At 36.2% G+C, this 26,481-nt stretch overlaps 1 protein-coding gene across 1 annotated transcript in view; it reads right to left on the reverse strand.

Moving 5' to 3' along the window:
- The window catches only part of MAP1B (microtubule associated protein 1B), a gene marked incomplete at both ends in the record, with an annotated part of 60,539 nt that overhangs the window by 28,722 nt on the left and 5,336 nt on the right, over positions 1-26,481 (reverse strand). Inside the window, one exon of the mRNA XM_081315571.1 lies at positions 23,759-23,860. Coding sequence (XP_081171697.1) covers positions 23,759-23,860 — 102 coding nt within the window. The remainder of the gene's footprint in view (positions 1-23,758; positions 23,861-26,481) is intronic.

Consider the following 26,481-nt stretch of genomic DNA (forward strand, 5'->3'; position numbering starts at 1 on the left):
GCTTTTGTAGTACATGTCAAGGCAAAATTAAATGAGGTGTCATTTTCTTTTCCACTTTCTCACAATGCCGTAATTCTCAATGACAGTATGCGCCACACAAAGGTGGAAGATTAGTAGGGAAAGAGATTATTGCCAGCAGTGATATTAAGTGGCAATGATGTATGCCTGTAGTAGCATGTTCATTAAATAGTCTGACCCATAGCACTGGGTCAGGACTTCCCACTATCCTCACGGAAAGAGCTGGGAGAACATTTAGAACAAGGTTGCTGCAGGGCTAAATGCTGCTGAATTTTTAATCCTCTTTGGTATTCCTTACTTCTGCAGCTATGCTGCTACTGACCCCTGTGTGCACCCTGGATAGTGCATGAGCACAAATCGAACAAACTAGCAGTCTTAGGCAGCCACAGCTACCCTATACTGTATTAATACTGTAGTCTCCTGGTGAACGTACCATCAACATATGCTAAAGAAATAAATCTGCTGCTACCTCAGGTAATGGTAGCAAGAAGGCTCTCAGACAATCTGCCAAAGTTGTGAGTTCACTGATGGAAAAGGGCCAGGATGTTCAGTGCTTATCAATGAAATTCTTTTAATGACCAAAGTTACAATGGAGCTGATAAAAGTGATTTACACTTAAGACTGTCATAGCATCCCCATGGTCTTGTGATTGCAATTCAGGCACTTGGCAACCAGCATGAATTTACAATGGTGACAGCATCTTGGGGTCACGTGATTGTCATCTGCAATCTTCTCAGCTGATTTCCAACAAGCAAAGACAATGAGATAAGTCAGATTTGTTTAATGACCATAGCAAAAAAGGTCATAAATTCAGGCAGAGTCACATGATGACTCACTTAATGACCATAACACTTAATGATGGAAGATCTGGTCCCAACTGTGGTTGTAGGTTGAGAACTACCTGAATTCATCTTCAATTTTGCTTAATCCCAGTATTATGTATTCATTTTCTCTACACATTCCACCATTCTGTTCTGTTTTTGTCTTCTATCTTCTTAAAGAGAAAACAATGAGAACCCTTACCGGTAGTACTATTTTGTGGATTTCTTCTTACATAGTTTTGTCTCTTAGTGGATATTAAGTTAAATGGAAATCTTTTACTTCTGCTACATAACATCTATACCAAGACAGCATAATCAATATTTTCTTTTTCAGATGATCTATCATAGTCTATTTACAAAGCTGTTTTTTAATGTTGATTAAGCTACTATTCACAAGTAAATGGATCCATTTACTATAATACTACTTTCCTTTTTCTTCTGTTTCAGCTCTTTGAATAAAAATATGTAATCAATATATTCAAATCATTGGGAATCATTCCAACAATTCTCAGATTTAACCATGAAGAAATATGTATCATGCTGTTTAGGATTCAAATTATATCTATTTATTTCATAAACTCTGCAGTTTACCACAGATTTAAAACACCTGGATTTTCTGTTCAGTGTTATTCTTTTATTACTGGCCCTATCCTGATGCAGAAAAAGGCTCATAGGAGAGAATTTGCAAATGTCATATAAGAGTATAATGGAAACTTGCTGGTGATCTTGTGTGATATATATATACACACACATTTACACATACACACATATACACATGGTAGCATCCGATAATCAGACAGGATTGAACAGGAAAAAAAAGTTATGTGAATAGACCTATTGTGGTTGGCTTAGCATAATATATATATGAATTCTGTTTATATATTGAAGCAAATAACACACATTAGAAAAAGATAATGAATGCATTGAACCAATATGGTGTAATAATTAAGTTTTGGACTAAGATTGCACTAAATCCAAATAATCCTCAGCCATGGAAACTGACTGGATGGCTTTGGGGCAGTCATGATCTTTTACAATTTATTACACAAGATTATTAATAAGAGAAAACTGGAAGAAGGAGTACTACGTGTGCCTTAGAGCTTTTGAGTACTTGTAAAGGCTGAATGTAATTTAACTTAATCAACTATTCAGATAAAAGTGGCTAAACTGGTATTTCTCTGAAAAATGAAAACTATAAATAATATTTTCTAAAGCAAAATTTTGTTCTACACATCCTGTTTTTCCCCGCAAGTGTCCTACTTGGCTATCTCATATTAAAATACTGGCTTTATGAAGTATAAATAATATATCATACGGTCCAAAAGATTCTCTGGCATTTTAATATCTTTGGAAAGGTTTCTGTTATGTATTGGGATTTGGAGAAACACCTATTCACTGAGTTATTGGGACCTAACAGTTCTCCAGCACATGTACTGAACAGTTTAAGCGGGAACCCTAATAGCGGGAATAATGGGTTCAATCTGATTGGTTGTATGAAGGTATATAAAGAACGCATGTACACCCTAACCCCTCAGTACAGTTATGGTTATCAGTAAAGTTACTGTTCCTCTGTACTCACACGCCTGGCATCTTTCCTGCTCATTCGAACCCGAAACACAACAGTTTCCTCTGGAAGTTTTATAGACTCTAATACAGTAATTTTCTGAGATGTTTAAGGGACACTAAGGAGTAATCATTTGCATGTTGTGATACATGTTTTCAATCAAACTGTCTCAAGAAGCAATTTAACATATTAAAATAAGGTTATAAATTAATCCTGACTCCTTTGTCTATTACAATTCTATAAAAAATATTTCAAATATTAAATTCAAGTCATTCTGGTTAAATTACATTTTTCTATGCCATATTTTGCATATTCTAAAAAAACTAAACATATTTTTCATAATATTTAAATCATTTAGAAAATCTCAATTCTTTCAATTCTCCATCCAAATTTATTTAAAGACAATTAATTCTTCCTGGCATCAATGATTTTCCACTGTTAATATATTTAAACTTATTTTACTGCCTAATGGATTTGTACTGCTTGACACAACCCTAAAATATCTTCTACGGTGCATATTGTGAAGTCTGCATATTAAGCTTGTTTGAAAAAGATTGTCCTTGAAAAGGATGTAATAGGGCTAACAGCTCAGCTTTAACTAATGATATATGGTGGCTGGCCCTGAATATTTAGGATGGTTCAAGAAATTGTCAGAAACAGCTCACAAACAAATACCAGCAATTCAAAGGAAGTCTCAGCCTTACTCACTGTCCTGAATAATAGGAAACACTGTTGGGAAAAATGCAGTGGTTTCCTAGCTTGGAACAGCATGAATATAATGGGAATAGTATCAAAAGTACATACCACTAGGTTCAGTCATAATAGAATCTCTGTGTTAAAAGATTTTTGAAGCAATACCAGCCAATCACAGAACCAATTCAGTAGAATAAACGGCCTCTGTTATCCAAGGCAACATCACAATACTAAAGAAAGAATTATTTATTCTTCAGACAAACATTTTCAACTTAGCGTCTTCCATATATTTTGGAAATGCAACTATTTACAGTTAGCATAGCTAATTTTAGTCCCAACACATATGGAGAACTGCTCTAGATCAGCGTTTTTCAAACATGTCAATTTTAAGATGTGTGGACTTCAACTCTCAGAATCCCCCAGCTTGATGAATCAGCATTCTATAATCTATAAGAAGCAAGCAGAGGATTTTAGATTCAGAAAGCTTTCTCTAGAACAGTGTTTTTCAACTTCAGCTACTTTAAATTAATTCTAGAACACGCCGGCTGAACAATTAATTAAATTATATATTAAATTGTATCTGATAGAACTGATAATTCCTTTCATTCTAATTAAATTAGAGCAGACTTCTGTGGTGGAATACGGGGGTGGGGGTGGGGTGGGGGGCGGTGGAGTGCATTCTTTCACAATGGTTGCATTCTAAGACTATTTGTTACCTTGGATATTGATCTGCAGTGCCCCATTGGGTTCCCACCTTGCCTCCCATGCTGTTCATTACCTATATGAAACCACTGAGAGAAGTTCTATGCAATTTTAGAAATGGGCATTATCAGTATGTCCATGACATTCGGCTCTCAAGTTCCTTATTGTCCAGTTCCAAGGAAGTTATGCTGCCTCTATTTAATAATGGACTCTGTGAAATTAAATACAAACAAGCCAAAAAGGAAAGTGGATTCAGCCTGAAATTCAGCCTGTTTGGCATGAGCTGTATGTATTCCCTTTATCAAAATGTTGATAATCACAATGAGATGCACCTTGTTCTGAAGGATTTTACCATCAAGATTATTTTAGCATTTTATTGCTAATTTTAATTTGTATTTTAAAAAAATTATAACCCAACTTTGTTTATAATTTTTGTTAGCTGTCACAAGGGAAGAAGTATGAACATATATCAAATAAATAAATAGTTTGATAATAAAATGAAAACAAAAATGAGGCTGTAAAACATAACCAGCTTTTCTTTGCCTGATGTTTTGAAGTATGCCTGTGTTAAACTGGAAAAAGGGAGGAGGAAGATAAGAAAAACTGAACAGCAAGTCACAGCTAATTATCTCATGCCTTCATTTCTGCTTCTGTTACTGTCTCTCTTCCATTTCAAATCCAATTAGAGCAATTATAAAAAACAAAGAGCATTCTTATCTATTCATCCATCCCTTAGAAAGACTGAGGATATGTAGATGATGACATTTATAAGTCCAGTCTCCAATGGTTTCTTGCCAGGACTACAGCAATATTTTATGGATGAGACTTGCTTTCTTCTGTTTGTCTATTGGTCTACAACTTTGTTAACACACATTGTTCTTGTCCTCCCTTATTTTTCTTATATTTTTTTCTATCCAAGGGCTTTACACTGACACCCTTCAAACTCTTGGTACTGTTATTTAAAGGTCCAGTGATCCCGCTTTTGTCTTGGTATAATTCTGTTTCTACAACATGATACAACAGTTTAGAGGCTTTTTTCCCATTTCCTTTTCAATGTCGCTTCATCTCATTTGCATGTTTTTCAGGATCTGGATTTTTTGATTACAGAATTTCCCAGCCGTACACATTCTTGCATGCATTTAATAAGGATTTGAAAACATATTTACTCAATAAAGCAAACTGATTGGTGTAAATAGTTATGAGCAGATACCAAGAATGGCAGTAGATTGAAATATATGAGGTCAGAAAAGCAGATTTAAAATACCACCTAGTTTATGGATTGTTCTCTAGATCTATAACTACAATGTATTACTACAGTATATTATTTAAAATTTTATATACACTGGTGAAAGACAATGACAGAAGATACAAAGATACAACTTCTGAAATTATATCATCATCTGAATAATATTTTTGTTTGATAGTTTAATAGTTTGGGTTACATTTAATAGCTACTGGATTTTATTGCTAATAAGTGCTGCCCAAACATGTTTAAGATGGTTGGTCATACAAATCTTTTAAACCAATCAATCAATTTGAGTAATGTTCTTTTTTACATGAATCTGAACAGGACAAGTCACATATTAAAAAAAGAGAGAAAAAACAGATAAAATGGCAACATTTTTTAAAAAAATAAAAACGTTATACTGAAATGCCAATATCTCAGAAGTTCTAAGATTAGCATAGAAATAATTGCTGGGGAATCAAATTATAATTATTAATTGATTTTAATATGGAAAAAATCTTAAAAATAGAATATTGTGTTCCTTTGAAATTTAGTGCCTGGGCTTTATTAAGATTTACAGGCTGAAGAGTTCTGGTAGATATAATAAATATATTCAAATGTACAAATGATGTTTCTCCATTGGCCCAAACCAACTCTTTGTTGTTTCAGAGTGTTCAAAAGAGCAGTTATTTCCCAACAAGAGGAACAAGAAAGGGGAGATAGGAGAATTCATCATAAATTTCTATCAAATCAATTATTCAGAATTCATAAAATCTACAGTATGCATTAAATTATTCCAAGTCATTTTTATCCACACATGACTTGTGGAAATGCACCATTTCTTGGGAATCACATAGAGGATAAACACATTTACATTTTGGTTTAAAACTGATGGTAATTTGTGTCTTTGTTTCTTTATTTTTAAGCCATAAAAACAACAGCATTGCAGTTTGATAAAAGTTTAGCCTGGGTCAAGCTATATGTCATTGTACAACTCAATACTTAATTTAGAAGATCAAAACAGTCATTTGGAACTCCATCTATCAAACTGAGTTTGGTGGCTCTTACTTCAAAAGAAATGTCCATACAATTGTAATCTGAATTATTTGTATAAATATTCCATTAACATGATTGGATATAGATTTATTACAGAAGCATTTATAGCCTTTCAGTCCAAAGTGCACAGCAGAAAAAAACACAGCTGCTTTTTGAAGAAAAAAGGCTTTTCATCTTCCTAGGGAATGTCAAGTTTGATTAGATTACAACATGGCTAAAGTGCTATTTTAGACATGTAGCCTTCCATATGCCGATTTATACATGCACTGTGTAATTAGTTTCATAAATTTCATCTCATCAGAATGACAAGGTGTCAGTGTTGGAGAGACTTTCAATGACTTAAATAAAAGAAAGCTTTTAAGATCATTATCAATCAGAAATAGGAGATGAATAGAGACTTCCGGTTTTACATCGTGGCGAGATGGACACAGGAAGGCAAGGCAATGAAAAAGGACACATGCCTTGTTTGATCCAAGGAAAGCCCTCTAAACTGGCAAGGGAAAGACTGGCTGCACCTTTATAGCTAGCCATTAGCTGCTGACAACTGAAGAACTAAAGCTTTAATTAGCACTTCGTAAATAGCATGTTTGGACTGGGTGTGAATATTGATCCTTTCTTTACTATTTTACAACTGAATTTCCTGGGAATGGCTCCCAAGAAGCCTAAAACCTCTGGATGTGAATGGAAGCGGTGTTTTAAATTTGTTATGGGGAACAGAAATACATAATACTGAAGTGAAAGTAATACAAAACTATAGTTTTGATAAATCTGAAAACTGAGATAATTGTTAAGATTTTCTCTTGGGAAAAAATTATTGAGGTGAAATATAAGAAACCAGCCCTTTGTTTTAAGAGTGGAAAATGGACTTTGAATGACATCTAGTGGTGGATTTAAGTACAGCACCATAACTAGCTCCTTGGCGGCTTGGCACAGCTGACAATAAAGGAAAATATTTTGGCATATTTATCATCCTGACCTTCTTGGACTATAAATATCTACTGAGTTTGGACTTTTAATCTCAAGAGCTAGTGGGAGAGAAAGAAAAATGTAACTTTTGAATACATCTGGCTGCAGGGAGGTGGAACATTTTGAACACTTGGAACATTGTGGACTACAACCTTGCCTGACTGATACTTTTCAGGATACTTGAGACCAAGGAATACTATAAAATATTGCTATTAAGACTGGATTATAAAGGCTATATATAAAGACCAGAAATCTAGAAGAAATCTTAATCCACTCTTACTGAGACTGGGGCCCTCCGGGTGAGATTTAAGGTGCTGGTACTTACCTTTAAAGCCCTACATGGCTTAGGCCCGGGATACTTGCAGGACCTTCTACTACTGGGAACGAATTCCCATCGCCCAGTACGCTCACACAGAGAAGGCCTCCTCAGGGTACCGTCGGCTAGACAATGTTGGCTGGCGAACCCCAGGGGAAGGGCCTTCTCTGTGGGAGCGCCAGTCCTATGGAATCAGCTCCCCCCTGAGCTTAGGATGGCCCAAGATCTCCGGTCCTTTCGCCGCGGCCTCAAAACACTCCTTTTCCACCTGGCTGACCTGGACTGACAGGCATTTTAATTATGTTTACAATTTTTAATTTATTTTTAATTTTTAATTTTAATTTATTGCACAGATGACTTTAATTTTAATTTTATCTTAATTTCTGTTATATGCTATTGTTGTTAGCCGCCCTGAGTCCTTCGGGAGATAGGGCGGGATATAAGTCCCATAAATAAATAAATAAATAAATAAATAAATAAATAAATAAATAAATAAATAAATAAATAAATAAATAAATAAATAAATAAATAAATAAATAAATAAATAATAAATAATGCCTAAAGAAAAAACAAATACCTTTCAGAAAGGAAATACTCTCTATGTTACTGAAAAGTCATCAAACAATTGTTGCACAAAAAGAGGACATAAAAAGAAACCTTAATAAGACTAAAATAACCTAGATAATATAAAGGACCAAATTTTCAAATCAAAGCTACAACTGGAAAGCTCTTAGACAACAACTACAAAGTATGAACAAATAAACCAAAATCATAGGATGAAGCAGAAGAAATGGATCTACAGATGCAGGAGATAGGAGAAGGGAAATATGGACTGGTGTATACAAATAAAATACTGCAAGACCTACCTATAACAATGAAAATACAAAAGAGCCCTTAGTTCCTTCTCCAAGTAAGATGCCTTCTCCAAAATACACCTGAGGACAAGGAGGAAGATTAAAGAAAATGGAACATAGAGTGGGCAGGGGAAATGTCTAGGGAATGTGGATGGGCAGTTTCCCCCCAAAAATACTCTACGTAAATTGACTTTCCTATGCCAAGCAGCTTGCAAAAAAATAGAAAGAAAATTTTGGGGCGATTTAATTACCTTGGCTTGGAAAGCTACTGGCAAAGAAAGAAAGAAAGAGTTAGACTTAAAAAACAGAAGATTTGATTTATCAGAGGGGGCACTATCTGTTTAATATACCTGTTGGAATTTGATTAAAAGAACAGATGACCCTTAGATATAACTACATTTTTATAATGGAAGATATTATTTAGAATTAAAATAGCATTTTGTTTTTCTTCTTTTGATATGAGAAATTTGAAAAAAAGAGGGGGATTGGTATGAATAAAAAATTGTTTAGTTATGTAAATATAATTAATATTGAGAAAATCATAACTGATAAAGATACTGTAAATATTGATGGGAAATCAAACATTAATAAGACTACAAAAAACAGGATATTGATTTATGAATTGATATTATTATCTCTATAATATTAGTAAAATATGATGAAGATGTCTATATTTAATTTTGTAAACATCAATAGTACTAAGAAGTAATTGTTCAATGAGGGGAAAAGGGAAAAAATATGGGGAAGAAAGGAAGATCAAGGAAAGAAAATACTAGAGTGTACAGTACCGAATAGATCTATACTGAAGAAGCTAATGTTAAATATGTAAACCCAGACAATATGTTGTTTACTAAGCTCTAAAGATTGTAATTTTAAAAAATTAATAAAATTTATATATAAAAAAGATGAATGGTAACAGAATGCTAATTTTGCTGATAAATGTTTATGTTCTTTAAAACAATATAAAACTGTATTTCAAGTCATGTTGACATTAGTCAATAGATTATTCAGTGGAACAACCTGCCTCCAGAAGCTGTGAATGCTCCAACACTGGACGTTTTTAAGAATGGACAGCCACTTGTCTGAAATGGTATAGGATTTCCTGCAAGGTCCCTTCCATCATCATCATCATCATCATCATCATCATCATCATCATTATTATTATTATTATTATTAATTATTAATTATTATCATCATCTAATTGAGTGTTCCAATTTTAAGAATTCTTAAGAGTACATTGTTAGGGAAGGCTGAAATTGCTCCTGGGAAGGCTTTTTGTTTTATTTTTTTTTAACATTTATATACTGATTTACATATGAACTGTCAAGAATTTATGATAAAACAATAAAGTGCATACTAAAATAATACTTTAAAACATACAATAAAACATATTTAAAGAATGAGGGAGGAGGCAAAGGAAAGCAAAGAAAAAATATTTTGGCAACATTCCTAGCAGGAAGTCCTGGAGGAAGAAGTAAGCTTTGAACATGCTATAGCAGCTGCCTCCAGATTTACAGTAGAGAGCATTCCTTAGCTGGATACTACCCCAAAGAAGCTGGCAGTACAAAGTCCTAGCCATGAGATATCTAGTTACAGTTGTGACAATAGGAGAACCTATATGAAGGAGTACAGTCCCATTTAGATCAGATTAACTCCCCAGTTTCCAAACCAGGAAGCTACTCTCTACAGATTCTCTGTCTTGTAAGAATTCCATTGTAATTTACTGACTTTTCTCCAAACTATTCCTGCATTCCATAAAACAAATTACTAAGACATTCCCACTAAAGCTGGAGCCATTCATTTATTGTAAATCCAAAAATGTAAATCATGTCAGCACTACTTTGGCAGAATTAAAAGTGAGACTTGCAAAGAAAAAGGCGAATGCATATGTTCAAACAGACAGTGACAATGCAAATTATTTTGTAGAGGTAGACATCATCCTGACAAAACAACATGGCATCATTCCCTAATTATGAAATGCAACATAGCCAAATATATTACACTTTAGGATGCTGAATTAAGTTGAAGGTGGCAAAGAAAAACAACATGAAGCAAACTAACAAAACTATATGACTATATTCAATATAAATGTCAAATGTTTTTAGTAATGTGAAGCATTTCTGAACATTTCGCAAAGTTAAAAGAAATATGAAGATCAAGTAATTTGGGCTGATCCTGTGAACAAATCAGACCCCCTCAGTAAGATAATTATATTTTTACTCCAATTTATATGCATATCATATAAATTAAATCTTCCTTCAAGATAAGTGCTATAACATAAGCATTCTGGGAAACCTAGAGATCCATATCTTGACCTTCGTTAGCTTTATAATACTAAAGATGAGCCAGAATCTGATATTCTTCAAATCACATGTCATTTGAAAGATCTGCATAGAGATTTTGTCTAAAAATAGATGTATGCTTCTACATGATAATCCAACTTATAATTTATATTTAAGTCAACCTCTAAAATTTTAAAACAGAATTTTGCTAATTAACCTGCAACCAGATACATAGTTGGGAGACAACAATGACCAAATATTGCTGGTCCATCCAAGAGTTTCAAGAGCTGAATGCAACTTTGCCATTAAAGTGGAGTTTAAACTTTGGTCAGAATCTCTGCTGTTTTGTTGATGCATAACATTAACTGTTATGATATAGACACCTTGTTGTTTTTCATCTTAGGACTGACAAATAGATTCCAAAAGCAACAAAAGGCACATATTTTCAGAGAAGCATGGGCCTGCTCAATAGCATCCAATTCTTTTCCAAATTGAAATCCGAACAGACAGCAGTCTATACTACACTGTGAGTTTTGCTTTGCACAAACATTTCAGATGCTTAGAAAGAAGTTATGAATTGCAAAGCTGCTCGGCTTGACTGCCAAGAGGATGAAAGCCAAAAAAAAAGAGGTGGGGGAGGGGAGATGGGAAAAAAACAAGTAACTGCAATGTCATGCTTTTTTGTTTTTGACACAGAAGCTTTGTTATAACATTGTTATTGTTGCAGAACATACTGCATGCATTTTGGCTAAACAGATAGTAACAGTTATAAAAAGTAATCCAGAACTGAAACAAAGGTTTAAAATTATCCATATATGGAATTAGTACATTGCAGTTCTGCAAAATACAGGCTTAGCTCTGATCTCAGACTATTATGAATGTAACGAAAAGTCCTCTGACTAGCAGGGAGCAAATGGGAGCCGACATCACCAATTCTGAAATGTCAGCACAGACAGCCCAGCTGCCTCTGAGCACAATTCAAGACAGCAGTTGTTGCTAATAGTATTTAATGTCTTTAACAATTTATAGTATTTGTAACATTCTTAACACATCATAAACTTTTTAAAGATATAATTATTATATCTAAATGATGATTTTGTTTATTTACTACAGTTTATAACGAGAAAAATACTAGGAAATAAGTAGTAGTAATAATAGTCGCAAGAAAAGTTCTGCATTTCAAATGTCAACAAATGGAGATGAAACCAGTTATAGGCACTATACTTATTTTTTATCCCCAAAGAAGAATTTTTCAAAATTTGGAGCTACTCCCCCTTCAACCCCATAATCCCATTTCAATCCAGTGAACCTGAAAAAGAAACCTAGAAAATAAAGAACTTTAAGATCTGGGGAGGTAAATAAATACCAGTTTCTGGTGCTTCACCACAGGAGTGTAACTTAAACAAAATACTATCTAGACAGAAGCAGGCATGATTTTCAAACCAGATAAAAGTAAGCATAATGGCCCTTTTATTACTTGTGGGCTTCAACTCCCAGAATTCCTCAGCCAGCATGGCCACAAGTCATAAAAGGGCCAAGTCTGAAGACCCCTGACTTAGAGGTTAACAACAAGGGTCTGAGCATATATATATCTATATACATAAAAGTATTTTGTTGATGATGATAATTATCAGTGTTTTATGTTAGACTAGCCAAGTATGGGTGCTGAAGTCCTGCCCCAGTGCCTAGAGGCTGTCCAAGACTGAATGAGCAGCTTCAACTGGTCCGGAACATAGCAATGCAAGCAGTGGTGGATCCGCCTTGACATGGCCACATGGACCATCTGCTTTGCAAGCTATACTGGTTCCCAGAACGCTTCTGTATGTTACTCAAGGTGCTGGTTATCACTTATAAAACTTTATAAAACATGCATAGGGTCAGTTATTTCAAAGATCTCCTGTCTCCCGTAGTTTTTGCCCAGCTGGAAAGAGCCAGCAAAATGGCTATACTCTGAATGCTCTAAATCAAATAGTGTTGTATTTTAGAGCCTGAGGAAGCATAGTTTCTCTATTATGATGACTGCCCTTTGGAATTAGATCCAGATGGCTGTCACCCTCTAGGCCAGGAGTGTCAAACTGCTGGCCCACGGTCCGGAGATGTCACGTGGAAGCTGCGCCCACCCCATTGCCAGCAATGGCAAATCTGTCCCGATACATTGTGCAATGTCACATGACATCGCGAGTTTGACACGCCTGCTCTAGGCATTTGCTGAGGCCTAGCTGTCTTCCCAGGGTAGGGTGGATGGAATCTTTCTGTTAGATATGTATGTTCACATATATTCTGATGTGCTTGTCTCAGTTTGCCTTTTTAAAAAATATTCCTCTCTGTATTTCGTTTATTCTGGTGTACTTTTGTTGCTATATATTTTAGCTGCCCAGAATCGATCTGGAATTGGGCAGCACTAAAGCTGAAACAAACAAATAATAACTCTTCATCCCCAATCCCAAAACTTATCACAATTTACAATAATCAACTCCTTATCCACAGAAGTAAACTGACACTACAGAGAAATCTAAGGATTACAATAATTTACCTTCTTCCAGACATAGAAGATATTTACTTTGATGGGAAATGATGCATGCAAGCCATCATATGACTGGTACTTCACTTTTCATTTAGGGGTTTGTAAATATTTTTAAGTCCTGTATATTTTAAGATGAGTTCATCTAGGACACCGTCTATTATTCCCCAAATTACTTCAAACTACATAATCTGAATGACTTGATTATTGTAACTATTACCCTTTACTAAACTCTTATGTCACACAGTGACCTTAGTTATTAAGTAAGGATAATAACTGCCTTCCCAACAAGCCAAGTCTAACATTAACTTGTTTTACCAAAGCTATGAGTCCACATTATATTTAAGAACCAAAATAAATTTGCACGAATTCAAACTTATGATGTATAGGAATGTTAACTGCTATGTGTATGTACCTATATACACAGATAGATGGATTGGTCCATGTATGTCTGCATGATGTATGCACCTATATAATTCTTCTTTCATTAGTGAATATTTGTAAAGGTTTTCCCCAATGCCACATACTGGTTAAAAAGCAAAAGCAATTCAGACATGTCAGACGAAATTTATTTATTTATTTATTTTTAATTCCATTTATATCCCGCCCTTCTCCGAAGACTCAGGGCGGCTTACAAGCTTATCAGTAGCCTTCATTCTATGTATATGCCTGCTTATTAGGGCTTTCACACACACCCCAAGCGGCATTATTACAAAGTCAGCTTATTGCCCCCAACAATCTGGGTCCTCATTTTACCTACCTCGGAAGGATGGAAGGCTGAGTCAACCTTGAGCCTGGTGGGATACGAACCTGCACTAATTGCAGGCAGCTGGTGTTACTTAAGGAGGCATTAGCCCACTGCTCCACCAAATGAGGACAGAATAATAATATTAATCCTATATAGAGGGCCAGCATTTGAAGCAAGATATACAATTCAAAAAAATCCATATAAAAATATAAGGCTGCAGAAAATATAGAAAAAGAAGTCAAATTTTCAGCAGGTGAAAGATTTCCCTTTGATAAAGGTCTGATTTGAGTTTTTAATCAGACATAAACTGATTACCCTGTATTCAAAGTTGCAATTGAATGCAAGGACAAATGGTGAGGAAAAAAGTGAACAAGTGCTATTTTCCTCCTGCCATTAACAGCAGAACTCACGGTAATCCATTCTTTAATAATCCTGGAACAGAAGAACTGCGTTAATTGCAGCTTTGTCTACAGACGTGAATAGCTTTGTTAGGGATAAAGTCAGTTTCTTCAATCTAAAAACCCACAGATGCACTGAACCATAACTCCCAGGAGAAGAAATCCTGATACATCTGTACTATACCACATTAAAGAAAGATGATTAAATAAGATAATTGAATTAAAGAAATATGATCAAATAAAAATAATATGCCTCTGAAATGCCACCAAAAGAACTTCAAGCCCTGCTTATGGGCTTCCACAGAGAATCCCAATGAGCATGGCTAGGAGTAAACCAGAAATCAACAGTGTTCTTCTCATATAATAAAATCATAGCAACCCAACCAGTTCATAATAATTATGTGCTTAACTGCTATAGTGTATTCATATTCTGAGTGACAAAATAATATTATAAAGGAAATTACAAACTGAAAAATAATTTGTTTCCAATGTACAAGCATCCCAAGAGGATATCAGTGCACTCCTATTTGGTAGAATGTGGTCGAAATCTATTTTCTAATTGATGAGATATGAGCAATAGTAGGTTTGTTTGCAAAGTAGTCTCTGGATTAGAGATCATAACAGAGGAGCATGAGCCAGCAATGACAGACTGATGACTCTTTGGTGAGCGTCTGCTTAGGAAATGGTCGGGCTGTTTCCAATACCCTGATTTAAACATATGTCTACTATGCTTACACATGGCAAAGGAATTAATGCACATCTAAAACCATGATTTTTTTTTAAATAGCCTGGAATAGATCATGGTTAAAGTCAGACATGGAGAAAAGGAAGAGAAAAAAAAAGAAAAGAAAAAAGAAAACTGTTGTTCTATATAAAAGCAAAAGCAGCAAGAATGAAGCAAAAACTACAGGCTATTTGATTAGTTTGTTAAGCATGCCCAGAAACATATTTGATGGAATTCTAATTGAAATTCTAATTGAAAACAAAGATGACAATGACCCAAAATTTGGAAAATGCCTTGAAACTTTATGCTGGGCAGTACATGAGTACATGAGAAAGTTACTACACAAGTATATGAATAAAGTGAATAGCTGGAGTTATCACAGTATCATGAAACTGAAAGAGATTTCAGAGAGCATGCAGTTCAATCCACTGTTTGATGTAGGTTCTAAATCAGGGGTGTCAAACTCAATTTCATTGAGGGCCGCATCAGCATTGCGGTTGCCCTCAAGGGGCCGGGTGGGTATGGCCAGGGTGGGCGTGGCCTACTGGGTGGGCGTGGCTAAAGTGCGTATGGCCTACTGGGTGGGCATGGCCAGCTCTACATCGTTTGCATCAAGGGTGCCTATGGGGGCCTGGGCAGGAGTGGGACAGATCTGGGGGGTCTCTGGCAGAAGGAGGGTCTCTGGGCCAGGGCCAAGGCAGTGGGGGCCGTTCTCTGTTTCCAGAATGGCTTCGCGGGCTGCATGAAACCACTTTGCGGGCCGGATCTGGCCCCCGGGCCTTGTGTTTGACATGTCTGTTCTAATGTATTTGGGATGATGACTCTCCAGCTTTTGTTTGAAGATTCCCATAAAACTGTATTGGGTCAAAAGTTAATGCGTGTTTAACAAATGTGGATGTAAAATAATTTATCAGTACAAAAGAAACAAAAATTACATTGAGGTGGCTTGATTATACAGGAAGAAGGAATTTAGATTGAAATAGAAAACAAATACAGGAAAGAAAAGTCCATTGTTGAAGGAGAACTATGAGAAAACTATAGTTGGATGAGGTTGATGAGATCCTTGAAAAGGATATGGTACCATATGTCTGCCTAGGTATGGAGCGGTATAATGAATGGTGATTGGCAAAGTAGTTTAGCTAAATTTGCACTCTCTCCTTTTATCTATTTCTTTAGGTTACTATTTTTTTTACTCCTTTTCCATGTGCTACATAGCCTTGCTTATTTCAAAAGGCAATAGAATGCTAGGTATGTATGTATAAGTACACAAACCAAGTGAAGAGTTCTTTTCCTCACTTCACTTTACAAAGGAATTTACCACTGCCAATTAAAATGCAAGGTAGAAAAAGAAATGTGATTCATTTTCATTCTTTAAAAGGTAAAGGTGAAGGTTCACCCGCACATGCGTGCTAGTCGTTTCCGACTCTAGGGGCCGGTGCTCATCTCCGTTTCAAAGACGAAGAGCCAGCGCTTGTCCGAGGACGTCTCAATTATTAAATAAAACTTAAGAGAAAAGAAAAAGATATAATTGTGTGAGATGTCAGATGTAGGCAAGAAACTCAATATTCAAGGTTCAGGAAGTCAAGCCATGAATATTCTACCCAACAAAGTAGGATAATAAGCAATACACTAAGTCCCACCCAGCACTGAGCAGTAGCACCTGCAGATTGCTTCCTGTCAAAGATAGCCAAATTGAGACTAATTGTCTTAAGGCGGAACAGCTTTTGAACAATTCAGCAAAATGAATTCATTAACAGAAAGGGCTATGGTGCACATATGCTGGAGAGAGGAAAATAATGTGCTTTTATTTGATCTCCTGAGATTAAAGAATTTTTAGTCCTATTGAAAAATGTGTTGGTAATAGTGGAAAACAGCTTGTGACTTTTGCCTGAGATGGAAGAAGCAATACATCTGCAAAATAGAAGCTTATCCTTGGAAAGAACAAGCAGCAGTTTGTTACTATTTTAAATTTGAGCTCATATATGGAAATAAACAATTTTTATTATTTCCTTGGGTAGTGTATGATATTTCAGGCTTTATTCAGATTCTACTCATTCAGAAGAGAGCTAAATTTGGCGACTGATTTAGAAGCATGAGTTGCCTGTGCTTTGAACTGTAGAGTGTAACAGATGAAACGTTGGTACTTCTAATTATTTTTTAGAAATATTTTGTCTCTTTTCTATTGCTTATAATTGGTGAGAAATCTACATATTTCCATTAGTTTCAGTAAATGGCATACCCCTCTGAATCATTATGAGGTGAAGGAAATCAGATTCTCCTGTTTAACATAAAATGACAGCATCAGCAGGGTGTTCTTCTGCTTTATAATCCCCAACTTGACATGCAATGACATTATCCCGCAGAAGGCAAAAGCAAATTATAATTCTTGATGTAATTACAGGTTTAATGGGAGGGGGAATTGTTACAGGCAAAGTAACCCTTCCCAGCAGGTCTTTCTATGAATACAAATAGAACAACCAAAATCTATACTGTGATATAGCCCCAAAGAGACAATTCATAATTATGCATTATATATGAATACTAAAGCTTAAATTTTGGTGCTTTGTTATCGATGACTGTTTTGATTCTCAAAGGAAAAAAAAATCCCGTGCCAATCTTCTCTATTTTTATTAGGCAGGGAAGACAATATTCTGAACTTTTATATTCTTTATTTGTAGAATCCTCATTATTTATTAGGGATTATTTAAATCTTTTAAAATTTAATCTAGGGTCTGCAGTTTCCAACTGATAATGACAACCTTAATATTTCAATAGATGTGGGTAAATTATTATGAGTAATATTAAATTAACACATTGCTAAATCTTGCCTTAGTGCAAATGTGTCTGAAGGAAATGTACCTAAAGAGCTTTTATTGTAAGCTCTTGCTATATCTTTCAGACATTTTAATTTTTTTAAAATGCATTTAAGAGGAAGACTTCACAAATGTAAATAAAACATGTCTACTTTCAAAACTTTGTATCTTTTAAATTTGGCAAGAAAATAAAGAAAATTATTAAAAACTTCCTTACTCTACAAACAAAAGCAATAGAGAACATTGCAACAAATTAGGCATGATTCTTCCATGTGGGATGATTTAAAATAATGTATTTACTGCACTGTGTTCTCTCGCTCCCTTTTTAAAGTATTTGGATATTACACATATGTTATTCCCTTTCAGTTTCAAGCAAGCAAGATGTCCAAGCTTAACTTTCTCCCTCTATCCTTATATTATTCTGTACAAGGCCTTTTGAAAGTGAACTAGAATCTCCTTTCACCTTTGTTTTTCAACAGGACACAATTAGCATTTACAGCACTATATTCTCCTACCACAACTTGAAATATGGTTACCCTGTTCAAAGTATCAGATACATAATCCTTCTATCTATCAGAAAATTAGCAAAAGACAAAGCAAAGTTTGCCATGGTGATTAATGCATAAGGCTAGAGACTCTAGAGATCATGAGTTGTAGCCCTGACTTTGTCACAAAGTTGGTTGACCTTGAGCCAATCACTTTTTCTCAGCCCTGGGAAGGAGACAGTGGCAAACTACTTGAGTCAACAGAGACTTTGAAAGCCACCCTGTCAAAAAAAAACAAAAACAAAAGGATTAAGGGGTGGGGGATGATTTCTATTATTGTCCTGGAGATTATTTTTTATTCTTCTGTTATAAAATATTAAAGAAAATTTGTAGAAGTCTCCAATGCCAGAATGTACAAATGGATTTCCTCCCAAAATAAAATTAATGCAGATACTAACTACTTTCTCTCCAGGTGTTGAGGTACAGCCAATGAAGACAGTTCATAACATATAAGATACTTCAGTAACATCTTGTAATTCAGTATTTAATCAACTTTATACAATATAATAACACTAAGGATGTAGCATCGCAAAAGGAAGTTTAACAGAATGTGCCTTTCCCTTTCCTGCTCTTCATGTTTATCTTCCTCTCCCTATGGCTGCCTAACAAGCACCAAAAATGAAGGATACCGATCCTGATTAAAGAATGCTTTTTAATATTAACTACTATGAATAATTAAACTTTCAAATATAATTAGATTAAAATATGTGCATTCATGAATCATTTATTGATCAGAATTTTTACATCATTAAACATAAAAGTAGCTTCACACTTGGTGGAATATTTGGTAGCTGAAGTACAGAATTTTGGAGATAGTAAAGCTGGGAAAAGCAGCATTCCATAATGAAAATGAAGCATATTTATAACTGCACCATTCATAATTTGTTTAAAAATATTTTTGTATCATTTATTTTCAGTAAGCAAGTATTTCTATTTGAGAATTTAAATTTAATCAGAATTAAGAACTGAGAACCCCCTCGCCCAGCCCCCCCAATTCAGAAGATAATGGTTGACATTAAAAGCAATTTTACTAGTTGGAGTAACGGTGTCTGGATTTTTCTTCTTATAGAAGTAAACACAATCCTGCAGGCTTTTAAGATAGCGACATTCTGAGCCTCATTGTTACTGTGCATCAAGGGAGTGATGCTATGGCACAGTTGCTAATAGCAACTCCTCCATGGGGAAACTAAGCATCGATCCATTTGCATGAGTCAGCCAAATTAAACTAACCTTCTGCCTCTTTGTCTCCATTTTCTTTCTTGCTAAGAATAAGAAGTATAAAAACTAACATTGAAATTTCAGCTACATTAACAGGACAGACATCCAGTGTCCTTGTAAGATTCTGGGATTAATAGAAGACTTCCAAAACTTATAAACTTTAATCTATTCTCCCCAAAGTATTACAGAGTTGCATTTCTTTTCCAAATTGAGCAACTTTCAAAGCTTATAAAACTATAGTGGAATTGAGTACTGGACTTTTTCAGAATAGATAAATGTGAAACCTGTCACTTGATTTGAGACTTCTCTGTCTCTCCTTTCTGAGTGTGTATTTATATATTTACACAATCTACATTGTAACATGAAAAATACTTTCACTTCAAAATATTGTTTTGTAACATTTGTATACTTTTCTGTAAAGAAATTCCCTATAAAGTTTGTTAGGATTAACACTTAGAAGAAGGATTAATAATTTGCTTGAAAAGTTGCTACCAGACTTCTGATCTGTGGCTGCCATAGACTTTATAGTAGTACTCTTCTTCTATAAAGTTTATAGTGAACACAGAAAATACTTATAAAAATATATGAAATGTTTTAAAACTTTGAATAAACAATTATCTTCCAACCCCAAGATTAAGGGACTGACTACTGGGAAAATATCTATTCAGAATAGATGTTTAAGGAAAACCTTAAAATTCAGGCAGGTACATATGGACACTAAAGTCATTAGTATAAATGCTTTTTAAGTGTACCAAACCTAGTGCCATAAACCAGAGAAGTTTAATGAAATTTATTGAGCACATGAAGGAAAATTAAACATAGAACAACTATTCAGGATATTAATGATAGAACTGACGCTTATAGGGGAAAGAACCATCTAAACCACAGGTCTGCAAACCGCGGCTCCGGAGCCGCATGCGACTCTTTCAGCCGTCCCCTGTGGCTCCCAGTCCTCTGCCATGTGCAGTCCAAAAAAAAAAGTGGGACTAAAAAAGTTCAACCAATCAATTCAAATATGCAGGGTAGGTGCATATCTAGCCTTGGCTCCACTCTTCAGTCAAACCCTGTTCTGCACATGCGTGCATGTACGCGCATGCGCACACAGTTTTTGCGGCTCCCAGTTTTTCCTTTTGTGAGGGAACCGGTTCCGAGTGGCTCTTTCACTGTTTCAGGTTGCTGACCCCTGATCTAAACTAAACACTTGGGAAGTATTATTTGACTAGCTGACCCAAACACAAAGATGTACAGTTAAGTCCATAGTAACCACCTGTAGTTCTTGACTTATGAACATTCATTCAGCAACTGTAGGAAGCTGCAGTGTCCCCATGGTCATGTGATCAAGGTTCAAGTGCTTGGAAGCCTGCCCGCACTTATGACCACAGGGCATTTCAACTTCCCGCACCTGCCCATTTCCTCCCATCTGCACTTTTGTTCCCTTGCACTGCGTGATCTCTGCCATCCTTGCTGATCTTCACCATCTTCTTGCTCTCACTTCTGAACAAGCATGCCCGACCTGGCCCTTCACGAGGTAGTTGCTGATCACACAAGGCTTTCTTCTCCAGGATGTGCATGGCAGTTTCCTTACAAGACCCAGGGAAGATGGCCTCATGTGGCCAGCAGCTGCCTTGTGATGGATCAGGGAGGACATGCATTGTCAACAGCAGGGAGCAAAAGTCAGCTGGGGTGATGGAGTGCAGGGGCCTCAGAGTGCAGAGTGGTGAGGCAAATTGCAATTGGGACTGAGCTGGGGCAGTTGTGGCTTTGTACCATGCTGCTGGGCTGGGTTGGAGCTGAGTTTCATTCTGCAACTCAAGATCTTCTGGTGACCTCAGAATTGCAGTGCATCAAGAAGCCCTTTTGCACCACACTACTTGATCAGGCTAGGGTTGGGCTTCACGCTGTGATAGGCTCCATGCTGTGCTGCATTCTACAAACTTCTTGCAGCCCCAGAGCTGCAGTGCACCAAGAAAACCCTTTGCGCTGCACTATTGAGAGCAGCTGGGGCTGGGCTTAATGCTGCAATGCAGCTCAGGGGCTTCTTGCAGCCTGAGCTGTAGAGTTCCCCACATTGCTGAAATGGGCTGGACTGGGCTGGGCTTTGCATTGTGGCCCAGAGATTTCTTGCAACCCCCAAGCCCTAGTGCTCCAAGACGCCTCTATGTGCTGTGCTGCTGGGCCAGGCTGGCCTAGGGTAGCTGTGGCTTTGGGCTGTGCTGCATCTCATGTCTTCTTGCAGCCCCAGCATGGTAAACAGCCTAAGACCCATACAGTTTTAGGGCTACTTGATAGCCCACAAGACAGGGTGCAGGATGGCCCAAAAGGGCAGAACTGGAGGCAGTCCTCTCACCTTACTGAGGCGTGGCGCTGGGAGGGGCCAAGCTGGGAAGGGTTTGGATTGGGGTGGTCCTCACCTAACCACTGGGTGGGCTTTGGTGAATGATAGCAAAGGGAAGCCAATAGGTGTTTAAATTACTGCTTCCTATAACTTTTTGTTTAACTAGCACAGGATTAAGTAGTTTTAAAATCTAATCTTGGAATAATCGAGACTAACCTCAGGTCATCCATCTGCTGTCTAAATATTCTCCCCTCCATATTTATTACTTTAAATTTTATTATTCAAAATTATTGGGTGCTTAATTTTACTTTATGCATTTGAAGTAGAGACTTGCATTAGTTTACCTTTTTACAATGATTTGAACAGTAGATTTAAGATTTTAATTAAAGTGAGTATGTTATTTAGTAAACAATTATTTAATATACAGTATAATTGAAAATCTACATCTTGTGCAAAGTCCCTCTTTTCCCAAGATTTTAATAAATGGGAGAGAAGGTTATTCCAAAGATTTATTTTTATTTTTATTTACAATGAAAACTGAAACATTCTTATCAATGAATGGGATTCAGGGTCAAAATGAAAACCTACAGCTCTGGGTGATTTTTTTTTTAGTCCCATTTATATCCCGCCCTTCTTCAAAGACTCAGGGCGGCTTACAATCTAAAGCACAAATCAATGTGCTTAGCAATAGCCTTCATTCTATGCATATGCCTGCTTATTAGGGCTTTCGATTTTGTGAACACACAGGCATAAAACCATGGAAATTATAGTGTAAACCTATAAATTCCCATTAATTAGCAAAGTCTGTCCTTAAACTCATGAAAAAGATATAATCCGAATCTTACTCATTTTATATTACCTTCCCTTGACTGCTGTCTTCACCTATCTCAATTTTAAGTGAGACTTCCAGCTACTTAAAGTTTGCCCACTCACATCTAAAATAGGAAGACCCATTACTCATTCTGCTGGATTACACTAAGAAAACTTTATTTGGGTAAAATCCTATCTTAATCCCTCCTAAAAGAAAGTGTGATTCCTATATATTTTGATAGAATTTTATAATAGATAAGATAATATGCACATTAAACTTTGGACATGTTAGATATGTGCAAGGAGTTGGAAGCATTTTATTGAACTTGAGCATCTAATCTGGGAAAATATGTAACCCTCTATATAGCAGACTTACAAACATTATTTAAAATAAAGACTGGGGATAGGAAAGTAGCATAATCATAATAATCTTCATTCCCACCAATACATGAAATTCTTTTAAAGCCAAGATCCAACAGCTTTTGTAATTTAAAAGGAATTAGAACTTATTCTGATCCCACAGAAATATTTATTTGTAGTAATACTAAGAAAACATTAATCTGTAATGAAATTGTATCAAAGCAGCCCTGTTATTTCAGCTTTTATTAATACAGAAAACTGCATTGTCAAAATGTCTATGGACATTCTCAGTCTTCCAGGTTTGAAAAAGCACCTTTGTCAAATAGCAGCAACTCACATCAGATTATTCTTTTATTGGAAAACAGTAATGTATAATTGAGTTATACTAAGAACAGAATCCTTTTTGCTCAGAACAATATACCACATGATTATTTCTATGCTTATAGCCCAACTAAGTAAACTCCCTGTGAATTGATTTTCACTGATCTCATCAACATTTACTTTCCAGTAAGTAAGTCTGGAATTATAGCCACTGGCTATGACATCAAGCTTGCATAATGGCTTTGTCTGTTGTCCTCCATAAAGTTTTCTTTAAAAGAGAGACAACCAATTTTACACTGTGACCTTAGATATATTAATCCAAAAGAAAATCTCAGTTGACTTGCTCTACGGAATGTGAATATAGGATTACAACCTTATTGTCTTAATGGAGACTAAGACCTATTGTGCAACAGGTGTTTTAAGTTAATCTCCACCAAACACAGAATATAACAGAAAAAAACCCCTCACCTCTCACATCAGGAGAGAATCGAGCTGAATGGCGAGACACAAAAAGTTTAAGTTCTTGATCCAAGTTGCATTCAATGAGGTTTGTGTCCCATGATCGGATACCTAGATGTTAAAACAAAATAAACACTTAGTCAAGGATAAGTACAGAAATATTAATTACTATTCTTAGCTTTCTTTTTCCCTTTACCTCAAGGTACTCCCCCCCTCTCAGAATGGGATAGCTTGTCACAACAAACTTGCTGTGGCCAACTTGCCAAGGGACAACTCACTGTGGAACAATTTAACAATTCTATTTAATTATTTAAAATAAATTAAAAAATGCTTTAATTTTTGCCATTCACATTACATTCTGTCCCTCCTTTTGCTTCCTTTCTTCAATGATTCTGTTCCACTGTTTCTTTAATATTAGTGTAACTCTTGTCCTGCAGTGAGTTGACTGTGGCAAGTTCGCCATGACAAATGTCATAGACCCCCTCCTCTCTCTGTACTTTGGTGGGGGCACCTAAAGCAGAGGTCCCCAATCTTTTGGGCACCATGGACCAGTTCTGTGGAGAGAGGTTTTTCCGTGGACAGGAGTACATAGTTTTGTATGCTGCCTGCATCTCACAGATGGGGCTTTGCTTGTTTGTGTGGACCAGTTGCTGACATGCCATGGCCCGGTATTAGTCCACGGACCAGGGGCTGGGGACCCCTGACCTAGAGTTTTTATGATGGTTTGTATGCTTTGTACTCTTTTTGTTGTTTGTAAGCCACCTAGCATTATAGTGCATAAGATGGGCAACTATATGAGTCTTTTTAATAAATAAACACAGTAAACCAATTCAATGGCTTAAATATAGATTTGAATGTAAGATCCCCAATCCTAGTCCAACAATGTATTCACTCTCAGATTATCTTTACATATGGATACATTGATATATTTAGATTTTATTTTTTAAAATGTACCTGTTAATTCTCTACTCTAAATGTTTTTAAAATCAGTTTTCTTATTCCCCTTACCAGGGTCAGTCCTTTATCTCCCATAGTCTCTAGTATATCTTTAGTTCTTTAGTTAATGACTTTATTTAGAATTCTATTCCGAGCAAGGCTAGCATTTTTTTACTCATTTTATTAGGGAGCAAGATTATAGGATGGTAGTGTGATATTTACAAAAGACTGATGTAGCTGACCAATTTGCAACATGCTATAAAAATATTGAACTAATTGTTTTGTGCTACTTGTAAAAACACTTTCTCCAAATTATTATGCTTTAAATATTTATGAATTCATGTATGTATTTGTAAACTAGGATTCCTTCTTCCTACAGAAGCACTCGACCACATCACAAAAGTAACAGAATTAAAATAATCTGTCATTAGATCACAGAATATCCCTCACTTCAACAACTATGAACATCACAAAGAAATAAGAATGAAAAAAATCTCTCACGACATAAAAATGAGTGAAAGAACAACTGAGTGAAGAAAGGCTTTGCTGATATAAATTTTGGAGGGGGTGGTGGTGGTGGTCAGATAAATATGGGAATCTCTCTGAACTCAGGACAAGCACTTTGCTAGTAGTGACCAGGACTGTATGCCTCATCAGTGTGCTGCTCAGATTTAGGTACACAGCTTATACATACATTATATGCCAACATTTTTGTGCATATGTGTTTACTTGTAATTTCAAAAACATGTTGTGATCCTGCCCAATTACCAATCAGCTACCCCGGGAGACGTAGCCTGTTGCAGAGCACCACTGATCAGAATGCTACCTGCCACCTTCTCCACAAAATGTTCCTATCTGATTAACTTCGCCCTTTTTGTACTAAGTAGGCACAGTTTCAAACAAAATGCCCAAGTTTTTTGTTTTATAACACATAAAGACAAGCACACAGGGCTCTAACAGCTGGCCTTCCATACATCAGAACTACTATCACTCAGGACCTTCTGCCAATAACTGTATTAATCTCTGTTTGAAGGAGGCCTGTCTGACACTAATCCTTTTCATCTCTTACCCTTGCCATAAAGCAGGGGTCCCCAAACCCTGCAGACCGCTACCGGTACGTGGCCCGATGGGAACCAGAGGCACGCAAACAGCAGGCAAGTGTGCAGAGCTCCATTTGCACATGCAAAACCCCTCCTTCCCGCCACCTGCCACTACCTCTGCTGCTCTCTGGAACCAGAAAGGCTGGGGGCCGCTTTCTTAAAGGATCCCACTTACTTGCACCAATAGAAAGAGACAGCTTTATAAAACCCTTTTGTCTCATCTGAGCAAACTGTCCCATTAGGGAATACAGGTAGTCCTCGAATTACGACCACAACTGAGCCCCAAATTTATGTTGCTAAGGGAGTTTTGCCCCATTTTACAACTTTCCTTGCCACTTTTGTTGAAGTGAATCATTGCAGCTGTTAAGTTAGTAACACGGTCATTAAGTGAATCTGAATTCTCCATTGACTTTGCTTGTCAGAAGGTCACCAAAGGGGATCACATGACTGTGGGACACTGCAACCGTCATATATAGGAACCAAGCATCCGAAAGTAAATCACATGACCATAGGGATGCTGCGATGGTCATAAGTGTGAAGAATGGTCCCAAGTCACTTTTTTCAGTGCTGTTGTAACTTTGATTGCTCACTAAATGAACTGTTGTAAGTCGAGGACTACGTACTGTTCTCTTCTCATTTAACCTCACATTTGTGTTGAATTACCTCATTTTTCTCTGTTGCATCGGTACAATGAGT

Source organism: Vipera berus (genome assembly GCF_964194415.1).
Source record: "Vipera berus genome assembly, chromosome: 2".
Lineage (NCBI taxonomy): Eukaryota > Metazoa > Chordata > Lepidosauria > Squamata > Viperidae > Vipera > Vipera berus.